The sequence below is a fragment of the Prunus avium genome, chromosome 1 (assembly GCF_965620075.1).
Source record: "Prunus avium chromosome 1, drPruAviu1.hap1.1, whole genome shotgun sequence".
Taxonomy (NCBI): Eukaryota; Viridiplantae; Streptophyta; class Magnoliopsida; order Rosales; family Rosaceae; genus Prunus; species Prunus avium.
In genome coordinates, this window is record NC_142284.1 from 43,676,345 (window position 1) to 43,689,256 (window position 12,912).

The 12,912-nt window shown below is 36.7% G+C and overlaps 2 protein-coding genes across 4 annotated transcripts; both read left to right on the forward strand.

Annotated features, from left to right (window-relative positions):
• Positions 1-4,028: 4,028 nt before the first annotated feature.
• On the forward strand, positions 4,029-8,812 carry LOC110764097 (Metallo-hydrolase/oxidoreductase superfamily protein). 3 transcript variants are annotated; one of them, XR_002527856.2, is made up of 13 exons: positions 4,030-4,499; positions 4,579-4,726; positions 4,859-5,013; positions 5,119-5,301; positions 5,478-5,553; positions 5,666-5,743; positions 6,122-6,207; positions 6,566-6,639; positions 7,369-7,414; positions 7,555-7,664; positions 7,797-7,971; positions 8,113-8,238; positions 8,532-8,760. XR_002527856.2 is itself a non-coding variant. In XM_021967016.2 (12 exons), exons 1-12 carry the CDS (start codon positions 4,236-4,238, stop codon positions 8,718-8,720), a joined length of 1,584 nt encoding a protein of 527 aa, XP_021822708.2. In that variant the 5' UTR covers positions 4,029-4,235; the 3' UTR covers positions 8,721-8,812. The 3 variants fall into 3 exon arrangements, 1 of the variants encoding a protein (XP_021822708.2); XR_002527855.2 differs by having other exon boundaries at positions 4,032-4,499; positions 8,121-8,238; XM_021967016.2 differs by lacking the exon at positions 8,113-8,238 and having other exon boundaries at positions 4,029-4,499; positions 8,532-8,812.
• Positions 8,813-8,968: 156 nt separating this feature from the next.
• Positions 8,969-10,976, forward strand: LOC110764131 (glycosyltransferase BC10-like). The gene is made up of 2 exons (XM_021967055.2): positions 8,969-10,133; positions 10,275-10,976. Exons 1-2 carry the CDS (start codon positions 9,564-9,566, stop codon positions 10,917-10,919), a joined length of 1,215 nt encoding a protein of 404 aa, XP_021822747.2. The 5' UTR covers positions 8,969-9,563; the 3' UTR covers positions 10,920-10,976.
• Positions 10,977-12,912: the final 1,936 nt, after the last annotated feature.

A 12,912-nucleotide genomic window follows, 5' to 3' on the forward strand; every position in this document is an offset into this window, starting at 1 on the left:
TTAGCGGAATAAGTGAGGAATGATAGTGACAAGCAGAAATGAAACTTTTATCAGGAGGAGTGGCGGCGGAGCTAGAATTGTAAAATAGGGGAGCTGAAATAGAAAATAAAATATATCAAATACATATGATTTCATGTTATATTTCAAACTTAATCGTATATGATATAGTAGAGGAGGGAGATCAAAAAACTGGGAGGGCCAAGAGCACTCTTGGCCTAGGAATGGCTCCGCCCCAGCACAAGAGGATAGAGTTATTATTGAAAGTTTTAATTTTAACTTTTTCTCAACTATTTTACGAAAGGAATTCCCACTTCCATCTCCAATCACTTCATTGTATCCTCATGGTGCTACCAAAAATAAAGTTGGATAAGAAGAAAGGTTAAAAGTTAGTTTGTTGCTGTCAATCACTAATTAAAAAGAATAATTATAAATTTCATAATATACTTTTTAATTAGTTGTAGCTCTTCTCATGAGAAATTTGCTAGTGTACCTGTGACATATTCTTATTAAATATGGTTTTCATGGGGCAAAGATGTTTGGCAAAATACATCTAGGGAATAAGGTTCCAAGAGTGAAAGTAGGCATTTTCATTATCTTTTCCTTTAAACATACGTATTAATTTGTTTACATCTGTACTGTAAAGTCAATATGGTAACGTATGGCAGCTGGTTCCTTTCGATGTTTGGGGTACATTAAAATGAAATGGACGGGTGGCAGGCAGTGGCACAAGTTCCATATCCAGATTAGATATTCTTCTTCCTCCCTCAGCTTTGGAGATTCCAAAATTACTATAGCCTTTATGGCCACCGAGAGAGGATTACATGTATGTTAATGTCATCGTGCCCGACTAATTATTATTCCAGGCCAGGGCCCAGGGTTAATTATTATTTTTGTCTCTGTGGTTGGACCCAATTGTTTTATGGGGCCGGACTGTGGCGTGCAGTGGTTTACATAGTATGATACGAATCATGACGCCTCAGGAAATTTTGTACACAACACTGCAACGGAACAGAGTTTGAACGAAGAATATAATACACGTACGACGTGTCGTTGGGCATGCAAGTTGCAACTGGTCAAAAACTAGACAATGGAGGGAGGGACAGGGAGCAAGCAAGTTAAATTGTGAGTTGACACCACCAGAGAGAAAGTGGCCAATGCAGGCCAAATAAAATGGGTATCCAAATTCATCACCACCCTACCTAGCCCCTATACACCATATGTAATATATATTTTTAGGCCTACGCATGCATGCAGTTATTCAGTATTTTTTGGAAGGTCAATAATATTCCCCCACAAACACACGATGATCAGTCTGTCTTTGCATGGTTGTTGAGGAACAGGGATATTAATCTTATCTCTTATATGTATATGTTATTAGGGTTTTCAGAATTTCAAACCCATTCTTTAAACCCGCGCTTACGTACGAGTAGGTGTTGTTCTATCTTGCTAGGGTGGGTGGGCTCTGGGAATGTTTATATCCAGACAGGGCAATAGATAGACCTTTCCCCACCCACCAACCTTGTCTTTGACTTGGGCCAAGTGAGATTCACAAAGTTTTTATTCTGCTTAATTATTTATATATATATATATATATATATATATATATATATATATATATATATATTAACTACTCTAATAATATACAAGTCTCCTTAATTTGGCGGCTTATCGATAAACAAGGAACATATATTATGAAGGAATATTCAGAAATAAAAGTAAGGAAGAAAAGAAAAACAAAGAGAGATAAGATCATAATCATTAATTACTAATCACCCACGGTGGCCAACCTCAACCTAATGATGAACACGCATAATTATAATTAATAATCTGAACACAGGTTGATTCCATATACACCAATTAACATGGGTGAGTGGAATGGAGGATTCTGGTTGAGCGTGTAATGCTTATGTTTGCCACACACTCTTCAATTATATAACTAGTGTGAGTGTGGATATTGGATAACCCACCAAACCAATACTGCGAGAAATCTGCAATTAGATTGTAAAGCACTTTGGTCTCACTTTCATTTATATAAAATTCTCAAAACAAAAAAAGCATATCCTTTATTTTACGTCTTGGTGCTTTGAATCTCTTGTGAATAAATATTGATGAAGACTGTGATCATAAAATTGATAAGTAAGTGAGCGTATTTATATGCAGATTGCAGAATATTCCCAACGCTTTCATAAGTGCTCAGGAGAGAGAGAGAGAGATTGACCTGTCTTTCAAATTTCAATAATGGGTCCACTACACTACCCGCAGGGCCGCAGCGCATATATAATATATATGATGGATATGCAATATTATTAATATATACAACCCTCCAATGCCATCCACGTCTGCCCTTTTAGTAAATATACAGTCACGAGTCAAATTTAGGGTTAGTGGGAGAAGCTTTTGGACATGATCATTCATATGTGCCTCTTGTCGTGTGTCTTTCGTGTGCAAAAGTACCTGTTTTTCTATTGGCAAAAGACATTGTCTGCATTATATGAAGTAACTTTAGGTTTGTTCGTTTACTCTTTGAATTGAAACCCTGTTCCTCCTTCAACTTAATCTTGAAATTGACAATTAAGGAAAGCCGAAAACAAGATAACTACACACGTATCCACATATATGTTAGTTTTATAGCCCAACCCAACCCACCATTGAAGATAATTTCCAGTCTCCAATACAATCACATCGTGCTCTTTAGTTTAGTGGCTCACCCTTGGACATTTCATTCAACGTCCATCATGACATTGCCCCAAATGTTTCTTGTTATCTTGTTGGTTGGGTGCAACAACACTCATACACCATTCTCCTCATCATCCCCAACGACTATGCCTTGTGATTGCTTTTCTAAAATAAAATAACGCATTACTCTTTGAACAATAACCGACTTCTTACAAGTAGACCGCATTGTACATAAGTTTTTTTTAATGCTATTGATGAGTCAATTATACATACGTGTCAAATTGTTTGATATATAATGAATAATTGACTCACTATCTACAAGGAGCCAAACAAAAACAATGTTCTTACTCTACAGTCTATCATGATGATTTATTTTTTGTTGTTTTTCTTTTCTTTTTTTCATTCTAACCCAAGGAGACTATTTGAAATTTAGAACCAAAAAAAAGATAAAACAAGAGGCCATTTGAAATGAGGAGGCCTATTATTACTAAAAGGTTAATACAAAGTGGGGTGGATATAGCCCAACACATAATTGGGCTTATCAAATTAACATAAGCTCCGTCCCTTTTGACTTCTTATTCTCGCAACACCAACGGCTACCTAAACGTCCAAAACCTCCATTAACGGTCAAATCAAAGTATCTCTTCCAGCAGTGGCGGATCCAGGATTCGAAATCCGACTGAGCGAAACTTACATTAAAAACTCGACTTTATGAGTGAATCTCATTAATAAACATAAAAATATACACCTAGTAGGAGGACATAATGAGCCTTACCATCAAATGCATCTCTATATATAAATAAAAGTTTAGCAACAAAGAAAAAACTAATCTTTTTCTTTAAAAAAAAAAATTCCAACAAATTCTTTGTTTTCTTGGGGTTCGGATTGTGATCCGACATAACAAAAGATAAACTATTTAATCCAACATCCCAAAAAAAAAAATCAAATAAATTCTCATAATAACATCAATGCCTTTAATCAAACATTAACATATCAAGAACAAATCAAACATCTCAACAATACCAATATCAAATCAAACATCTCAACAAAATTCCAAAAATCAAAGACCTTATTAATTTCAACAAAGTCAGCAAATTAAAATTCATTCTCAAGTAAACGCTAGAACAGATTAGAACACATAACTTCTAACCTATTTAAAATATGTTAGATTCAATGTTGTCATATACAACATCTTAATATTTGAGGTAGGTAATTAAAGAGGAGATAATTAAAGAAGAGAGAAATTTTAGGTTATGAATACATGTGGGTTGCTCTTTGGGTGGACATAGGTTTGTATGTTTCACATGAGTTGCCCTATTATATATGGGTATTTTTTATTTTTTAAAATTTTGGGGTAGGCAGCAGCCTACCTTGCCCTAGGCATAGGACCGCCCCTGTCTTCCAGCATCACCTACTTCAACCCATTAAACCGGGGTTTGGTGCAACTAAAACCCTCACTCTAAACGGGGTTTGGTGCAACTACCTCCAAATTGAAAACCCTTGCCCTTCTCTCTTTTCCTTCTTCAACATTTCCATCTCATTTTGTTCGAATCTCAATAATGGCGGTGCATCATAAGCTCGCTTTGATTCTCGAGAACCCTCTAAACGACGCCGAATATCTCCTCGTGAAACAGACGCGGCCTCCGAAATTCAACGACGAGGAGTACGATTCGTACGTGGATTCTGACCTCTGGGACTTACCCTCCACGCAATTGAACCTTCTAGAAGGCATATCAGAACCCTCAATTGCATTGGGAGGCGCAGAATCATGGTCAGGGAAGATCGAGCTGAAAAAATTCGATGTGGATTCGGCTCTCAATCGGGTAATTGAGAATTTTATTGTTGAATTGCAGAATTTGATTGGGGTGGTTTTATTATTACTTATATGTATTGGTTTAATAGGTTCTGGAACAAGTAGGGTTTAAGGCAGCTGATGTTGGAGATTGGAGCTTGTTGAAGTATGTGGAGGAAGCTCAATTTGGACCTGTGCCGCCCATTAATTCGGTTTTTGTTAGGGGGAAATTGGTAGCTTCGCATCCAAATTTACCAGGTTTGCTCATTGTCACTTTAGCATTTATTTGTTTTTCTTCACGTAAATTAAACTCATCAGGAAATTCAAAATGGAATAAATATGATATTTTAGTGAGATATATGCGACTTATATAAACGTACACACATGCAGAGTCGTGTAAACGGGTGTCTGTCCCGAGCTGTTTAAACTGGCTTCTTGAAGTGAAACCAGGCAATGATCGTGTGGGGCCTTTGATAGTTGCTGGTCTTCTAAACGAGTTTGTGCAATCGAGAGAGTTGAAAATCCCATCCACCTTATCTTACCAGGTTTGCTGTGAATTGCGTGTACCACAATAAGCCTCATTCTTTATTGCCATTATATACACCGTATTATCACGTTTTTGCAGAGTAAATATTCTTTCTCAATTTCAGGAGTACCCTCCTGGTGTTGTGCTTGTACCGATGGGAAGCAGGACAGGAAAACCTTTTTATACGACAAACCTGGTTGTTTTTGCACCTCAAAATGCTTCTAGTGACTATGAGAAGAATGGATTTATCGCTTCTGGAGATGCATTGATAGTGGATCCTGGGTGCCGATCTGAATTTCATGAAGAGGTATGACGTGTTAGTTTGCTCTTATAAAGGACTCTTAATCTTTTAGGATAAATTATTTTTCAACTTATACTGTTACTCATACCGCAGATAGTGTGCTCAGTTTTTATTATTGCATTCTCTACTCTTTTTTTCTTGGAAACCTGATAACTAGTTTTTTCCTTATAATTTATGATCAGCTCGCACAAATTGTAGCTTCTTTGCCGAGAAAGTTAGTTGTATTTGTTACTCATCATCATCACGATCATGTGGATGGTAAGTTTTCGTAAAACTAGCAAAACTTCTAATAAGCCATCTTCATATATTATTTTTGTGTTTGGTCAAACTAAATTGATGTGTAGACATTTGGTCTTTTTTACTTTCCCAGGTCTTTCGGTTATTCAACGTTGCAACCCTGATGCTACTTTATTAGCACATGAAAATACCATGCGACGCATTGGAAAAGGTTGTGATTGTAACATTTTGTGTTTCTAGTGACTGAAAAGCCTAGGGATAAAGATCTTAGCACAATTATGTGATTGCACTACACTGCTTCATCTGATTTTTAAATGAGGTTTAATCGGAAACTAACTCTATATGAAGAGGATATGACTTTACTTCCTAGCCCTTGATATCCTAGTGTTACTGTCCCCTTGTACACTTTTGGATTGTACATCAAGGACGTTATTAAATTTTAAGAAAAATAGAATGACTGGTAATCTTTTAGTAAGATGGAAGAGGGATCCTGTTTGGGGATCTAGGGATGTGAGATGCTAATTAATATGTTGGGTCATATTCTGCTTCTAAGCTTCTACTTCCTAATCTTATTGTCATATGATGACAGATGACTGGTCTCTTGGTTTTACTGCAATTTCTGGAACTGAAGAGATTTGCATTGGTGGTCAGCGACTGATTGCCCTTTTTTCTCCGGTATTTCTCACTTGACTTTCTTATTAAAAAAATTGTACTTATGACATCAATTGCAATATAGCAAAGGGAACCATACCGCACTCCTTTTCCTCTATCTACGAAGTTCAATCTTTGATTTGAACTAGTAAAACCTCACTTGTTTTCAGATATTTGTAGGCTTATTATTTTTCCAAGATTCGAACTATCTGTTCAGTAACTGTGATATTCTTGCTATAACATTAGCAGCAAGGACTTTTGCTTTCTTCAGAAAAATCATAATGAAGGTTTCAGTTTCATATTTATGACTAATAAATATTAGTCTGATATGCAACCTGATTCTCTATATGTAGCTTTTAAATAAACAATTCTTTTAATTCAGGGACATACAGATGGTCATATGGGACTGCTTCATGCCAGTACTCACTCATTGATTGTCGGTGATCATTGTGTGGGGTAAGATATAAGAGAATTCTGCTTTGCTATGACTCTATGAGCACCCTCACCTATGATTTGATTTGCAGAATCTGAGTAAAGACTATATTCTATTATGTTGTGAAAAATAAAAATAAAAACAATAACAAGAAGAAAACAAACTTAGGTAGCCTATAGATTTCTTCAACTTGCATCAAACTATGCTTCATTGCACAGGCTTAGTTGATTGGTGTATGTGGAAAAACACTAGAATAGTAGAATAGTTACAGATAGGATAAGTTAATAGGAAAATGAGCATAAATAATATATCGACTAAATGATTAACTAGTTTTTTTTTTCCTCCGGTGTTGTAAACTTTGTGTTAGATTATGAATTAGGCCCCTGCTTTAGGCTCAAAAAAGGGAAGAAAAATTGATAAAATTTATTATTTTTCCCCCTATGCCTTGTTGTTGTTTGCGTTCCTGGCTTTGTCTAGGTTTAAAATGAAATAAACATCCTTGTGAACAGTTTGTATAGAGCTTTGCAATGACTTCTTGCCTCTCCCTCTTCCATCTACCTTCCCCCTTCCCCCTTCCCTTACCTTCTCCCTTAAATAAGAAGTAGAATAACCATGCTAATCTGAGGGATTGTCATCTTTCCATCTTTCCTCATCTGTTTACAGTTTTTATTCTCAAATTTAGGTTTTATTATAGGTCTGACTTGTTTACCTGCTGGGATGGCTCTTCTAAAAGCAACTTTGGTTTGTTTCAGTCAAGGTAGTGCTGTACTGGATGTTACTTCCGGGGGAAATATGACTGTAAGTTCATTAAGTCCTCTTTATGGAATATTATTACATCAATTGTTTTACTAGCCTATTGGATGAGAGTCGACTAATGATTGGATGATAAAGCGGAGATAAAGATTAATGGTTCACCCCATGATACGGTGGTTATGCAGGATTACTTTCAATCAACTTACAAATTTATGGAGCTTGCTCCACATGCTTTGGTTCCCATGCATGGAAGAGTTAACCTATGGCCAAAACACATGCTTTGTGGATATCTCAAGTATGAAACAGAAATCTCTCCCTCTCTCTCTCCCCTTCCGGTTTTGTGTGTATTTGGCCCAAAACTAATTCAAAGAAGGATTATCATAGCACAATATTAGATGTAATCAGACAGAGGAGTCTTATCTTTCAGGAACCGCAGAGCAAGAGAAAGTTCCATCTTGAAAGCGATAGAAAATGGAGCAGAAACATTGTTTGACATAGTTGCAAATGTATATTCGGAGGTTGATCCTAGCATTTGGATTTTTGCAGCATCAAATGTGAGGCTTCATGTGGATCATTTAGCCCAGCAAGATAAGTTACCAAAGGTAAAATTTTCCAGGTTTCATGACATAATCTCTTCCTTAGTCCTATATCAATGCAAATTAGCATGCATGTAGGCAGCTCCCATCCATATTGAGCTGCAAGCATATACATATTAAATTCAAATTCAAACAATTCCATTTAAGGTGTGCAGGGATTCTATTTAGAAACTTTCTATCACAGTATTGATGAACTCTCTGATAAGGTGGGTAAATTATGAGCCCAAGTGAGGAAGCTGCTCTCTCTTTGACCCATTCACAAACTACCTTTAGGTTGGATCACTTTCCTTGCATTTGTTGCTCGAAATTATATTTGATTATTTTGATATAACACCATTTGCAAGTTCGTCAAATATAGCTCCATTTGCAACTTAATTGAATCCTTGAATTATAAAGAATCAGACGGAGAATTTTCAATGTATAATTTATGTCATATAATTTTTTTATTTGGTCTAATGCGTATCACCTGTGTCTGTATTAGCGTCGGGGAGCAAAACAGTTCTTGCAATGTTTTGAGTCTGAATTAGAGCGGGGCTTAATTAAGCTTGCTGAATTACTCCATGCAGGAATTTTTGATTCAGAAGTTCCAAAAAACTTGTGGGCTGCGTTTCTTCTCTCAATGGATTTGGGCGTACTTAAGTTGTGGTGTCCGGTTATATTGTACGAAGCCTAGGATATCTCAGTTTCTTGTTGCTGGGGTGTTGGCTAGCTTCGCTCTGTTGTACTCGTTTAAAAACAGGTTTAGTTCCAAGTAAGATTTTCTTGGGGGTAATTGCCAGGATCAACTCCCAGGAACAGGCTGGAATTGTGTTAATATATTATAAAAAATAAATGCGAACTGTCAAAATTGCACTTGTATTTTATTTTATTGTTTGGTGTAAGTGATTTCCTCAAAGTCAGGCACCCAGACCCGAGACTCTTGCCGTGGCCATGTGATGAGAGAGATGGACACTATAGGCTTGTCCAGTGGAAGTTTTTCTTCAAGGCTTCAGGCAGCCGAACAATGCATAACAAAACAAGATCCTTGCGCTTTTTTCTAGTAACAAGATTATATAATAGTTAAAATGAAAAGTAACGTTATCATTCCTTTCAGTTGTTTCGTCAATTGCGCATTCCCTAAACCCTTTTCTTACCTTCAAAGAAAAGAAAAAAAAAAAAAAAAAAACTCTCCCCCATTCCCAACAAAGGCTCAGATGGTCCTGGTGGAAGGTCTCTCTTTTCTAGTTTCAAAGAAAATTGGAAAAATAAAACTACAACACAAATATTTCAATTCAATGGGTGGTGTATATGCCCTTTTGAAATAACGTCCGGAATACCTTGAGTTAACACAAGATATTGATGAACTGTGCCCTGTGTTCTCCTAGTATCTTAACGTTTTCAGGGTTGTGATGGCGATTCTCATGTGTTATTGCCTCTCTAATCAAAATGTTTAAGCCTTTTAGGCCTACCCATTTCTCAAGCACATACTTTTTCTCACTTGGTAGCATGGAACACACAATCCCCTAACCCATCATTTCACATACATGGACTATATAATCATTGGCTTCTTGTTTTAAGTTTTCAAACGCACAAACCAGAACACACAAACACAATCACAGATGAAGCAGGGTAAGCTCACTGTTGTTGTTAAAGAGCTTTCCGGTGGCCATTTTCATGTCAAAACCCTCATCATCTTCTCTTTGTCAATGTTATTTTTCATTTTCGTTCTCGGGATGTTCATAAATGATCGAACCAGGAAATTCTTAACCTCAGATGACTTATTCCCTCAGCTGAAGACATTTCCCTCACTGTCTCCTTGGCCTCCCTCTACACATTGTCAGTGCAACTTTTCTTTGTCTTCTCATTTACTGCCTCTTAGTATTTCAAATCCAAGAGGACTACTATTGAAAGATTACACAGCTCCCAAGGAGCTATGGCATTCTATGAGTGATGAGGAGCTCTTTTGGCAAGCTTCAATGGTGCCACACATCGTCGAATACCCCTATAATCGAACACCAAAGGTGGCATTTATGTTCCTAACAAAGGGACGATTGCCATTCGCACCACTCTGGGAAAGTTTTTTCAAGGGACATGATGGCTTCTACTCAGTTTATCTCCATGCAGCACCGGACTTCAAGAATGAGCCACCAGAATCATCAGTGTTTCACAAGCGTAAGATACCAAGCCAGGTTAGAACTTTATAGACAGCAATCTTACCAATACACATTTCGGTTTATTACAAGAACCCAACTAACAATGAAAACAGTTTAGTGGGATTTGACATGCATATGCAAAATTCATTAAGTTCTTCAAATTGTACTGATCTGCAGGCAGTTGAATGGGGAAAGCCAACAATGGTTGATGCTGAGAGGCGCCTATTAGCCAATGCCTTACTGGATTTTTCAAATGAGAGATTTGTATTGCTCTCTGAATCATGCATTCCTCTGTTCAACTTTACCACAGTCTACAGCCACCTCGTCAACTCCAACCACAGTTTTGTTAGCTCATTTGATGATCCAAGAAACGTTGGTCGTGGACGTTACAACAAGCAAATGTGGCCAACCGTGACATTATCAGATTGGCGTAAGGGCTCTCAGTGGTTTGAAGTTCAAAGAAAGCTTGCCATAGAGATAGTTTCCGATCCCACATACTACCCTGTATTTAAGGACTTTTGCCTGCCTCCCTGCTACACAGATGAGCACTACTTGGCAACTCTTGTGACCAAAGTTGGTCCTGGGATGAACTCAAACAGGACCATTACCTGGGTCGATTGGTCAACTGGTGGTCCACACCCAACAACGTTTGTGAGGAAAGATGTCACAGAAAGCTTTCTGAATCGGTTAAGACATGGATTTAATTGTACTTACAATGGTGGCATGAGCTCCATTTGCCACCTATTTGCAAGGAAGTTTCATCCAAGTACACTGGAGCCTTTACTAAAAATAGCTCCAGCTCTGTTTGGATTTAACACCTAAAGATCGAGCCTGCTTATTATAATTAGTATGACGTTTGGTTGGTCTAGTTAACATGAAATTTCATCCCAGTCCAATTAATGTTCCCATTTGTATAAACTATGACGTTGGTTGGTCTATTGGACGTCAAGGAATTTTACCTTTTTTTGTTTGAATTTTGCATTTACTATTTTTGTTGATACAAGCGAAAGACTAAACTACTATAAATCAATCAAATTTACGAGGAAGGGATTCGAACCTAAATGCAAGAGCTCGACAAAGAATAAACTATGAACTTACGTCAGCCATACCCTGCATTGTGGGGAATGAAAAGTAGAAACGACAGGTGGTGCAGCTATTGACCAGAAGACTAGAACCTCATCCTCAATCAAAGCAAAGACAGGCGGTGAGTTTGACTGGCAGAAAGCCTTCTCTTTCCGTGCATTCAACCTCTTGTTGTTTGGCAACGATTCTCATCAAGGGGGAGGCTTTATTTGAAGTCTGTGTACTACTAATAAGCCATCATATTGGACAAGACTTTGTCTTTTATCTGTTCCCTTTTGGACCACGGACACCGCATTTTACTTTCAATCTCAGATTGGAAGTGACAACGTTCGTATAAGTTCAACAAAGTAGATTTTTGGTTTGTTGTTTTTCAGTGCAAAAGTAACCATATAGTTGTCTGTCTTTTGTATTGTTCTTTTGCTTTGCTGTCCCTTTTTTTCCCTTTTTTTTGGTTTTAAACAAGTCAAGTCCGCAAATTATGCTTATGATTATGTGTTGAGAAAAAGAAAAAAAATTACACCATTTTTTTCGAGTGAGAATTAATACAACTGCTTGCTGGCATGCTCATTTAGTTGCACAACCTAAGCACAATTTTAAGGGGGATTTACATTATACCAAATATAGGAGCCCAAATTATATATATAAAAAACCCTATATGAAATAGACTTTAGAAACACATCCAAAATTCATTTACAACATAACAAAAAAACTTTTAACTTCTTTTAAATTACAAAACTGTCATTGATTTCTTAAAACAAACCCAACCCCAAAACCTTATAAAAAAAGCCCAAAAACACTCAATAGGGCATCAAAGTAATTTAATAATCAAAATTAAATTCAATATGGCCAACTATCTTCTTTTGGGTTTGTTTATAGAAATTAAATGGTGTAGGGTTTATTTATAGTTTTAGTATGGGCATATGACTAAATATCTATAGTTTTAATTTCTCTCATAAAATTTGTACCTAAAATAAGGAGATTGAGATATTAATTAATTCTTATAATTTGGTTTAAACCGAAACAATTAACATCATAACATGAGTTTAGTGACAGCGAAAATCACTGCAAGAAAAACGTGTAAAGAGTCATTACGAGCTGGAAAACTTTGTTATGTGTAGGATTTTCTTACCGTATTGAAAGTAGAAACAAAAGAAAAATTATCATAATGTTTAGTTTGTTGACGATTATTTTAATACGGAAACGAGCCAAACTCCCTTTTCATAGTAAAGTAATCATAAACGAATTGAACCCATTAACAGTATCTCTTTAAAGATTAGGAAATAATTATTGGTGCTTTTTTCTTTCTAATCTTCAACTTTCCTGCTTTCTTCTCCTTGGATTTTCATGAAATAATAAGTTAAAGAGAAGGGATAAAAGTGACTGATTGAATTTTCCAAATTAGGCGTCAATTACTTGGGTTGGGAGATCAACATGTGAACGCTTCTCCTGTCGCCTTGATTTTCCACAGAAGCTTCTTGTGATTGCATTTGCATGGAAGGAGAAAACATATAGGTTTTGGGCCATGCATAATCCTAGCGGCGGCGTTTTGACGATGTCGCAGCTTTTGAATGGTCGGAATGAAAACGTGTCGCAAAAATGGAAGCTACGTTTTTCACACGCTATATAATAGCATTATTATTTATTATTTATTACTATTAATTGGCGGCTTTTAATTTGGTAACATAAAGTTGAAAGTCCAAGCACAGAGATAACGTAGGCCCGAGTCGTTTCA

What these genes read in the sequence shown, in the direction of transcription:
- LOC110764097 (XM_021967016.2), top strand. Translation starts at nt 4,236, where the DNA reads ATGGCGGTGCATCATAAGCTCGCTTTGATTCTCGAGAACCCTCTAAAC. An exon ending in TTCGCATCCAAATTTACCAG is followed by an intron (nt 4,727 to 4,858) that starts GTTTGCTCATTG and finishes ACACACATGCAG; the next exon opens with AGTCGTGTAAACGGGTGTCT. An exon ending in CTTCCGGGGGAAATATGACT is followed by an intron (nt 7,415 to 7,554) that starts GTAAGTTCATTA and finishes GTGGTTATGCAG; the next exon opens with GATTACTTTCAATCAACTTA.
- LOC110764131 (XM_021967055.2), top strand. Translation starts at nt 9,564, where the DNA reads ATGAAGCAGGGTAAGCTCACTGTTGTTGTTAAAGAGCTTTCCGGTGGC. An exon ending in AGCGTAAGATACCAAGCCAG is followed by an intron (nt 10,134 to 10,274) that starts GTTAGAACTTTA and finishes ACTGATCTGCAG; the next exon opens with GCAGTTGAATGGGGAAAGCC.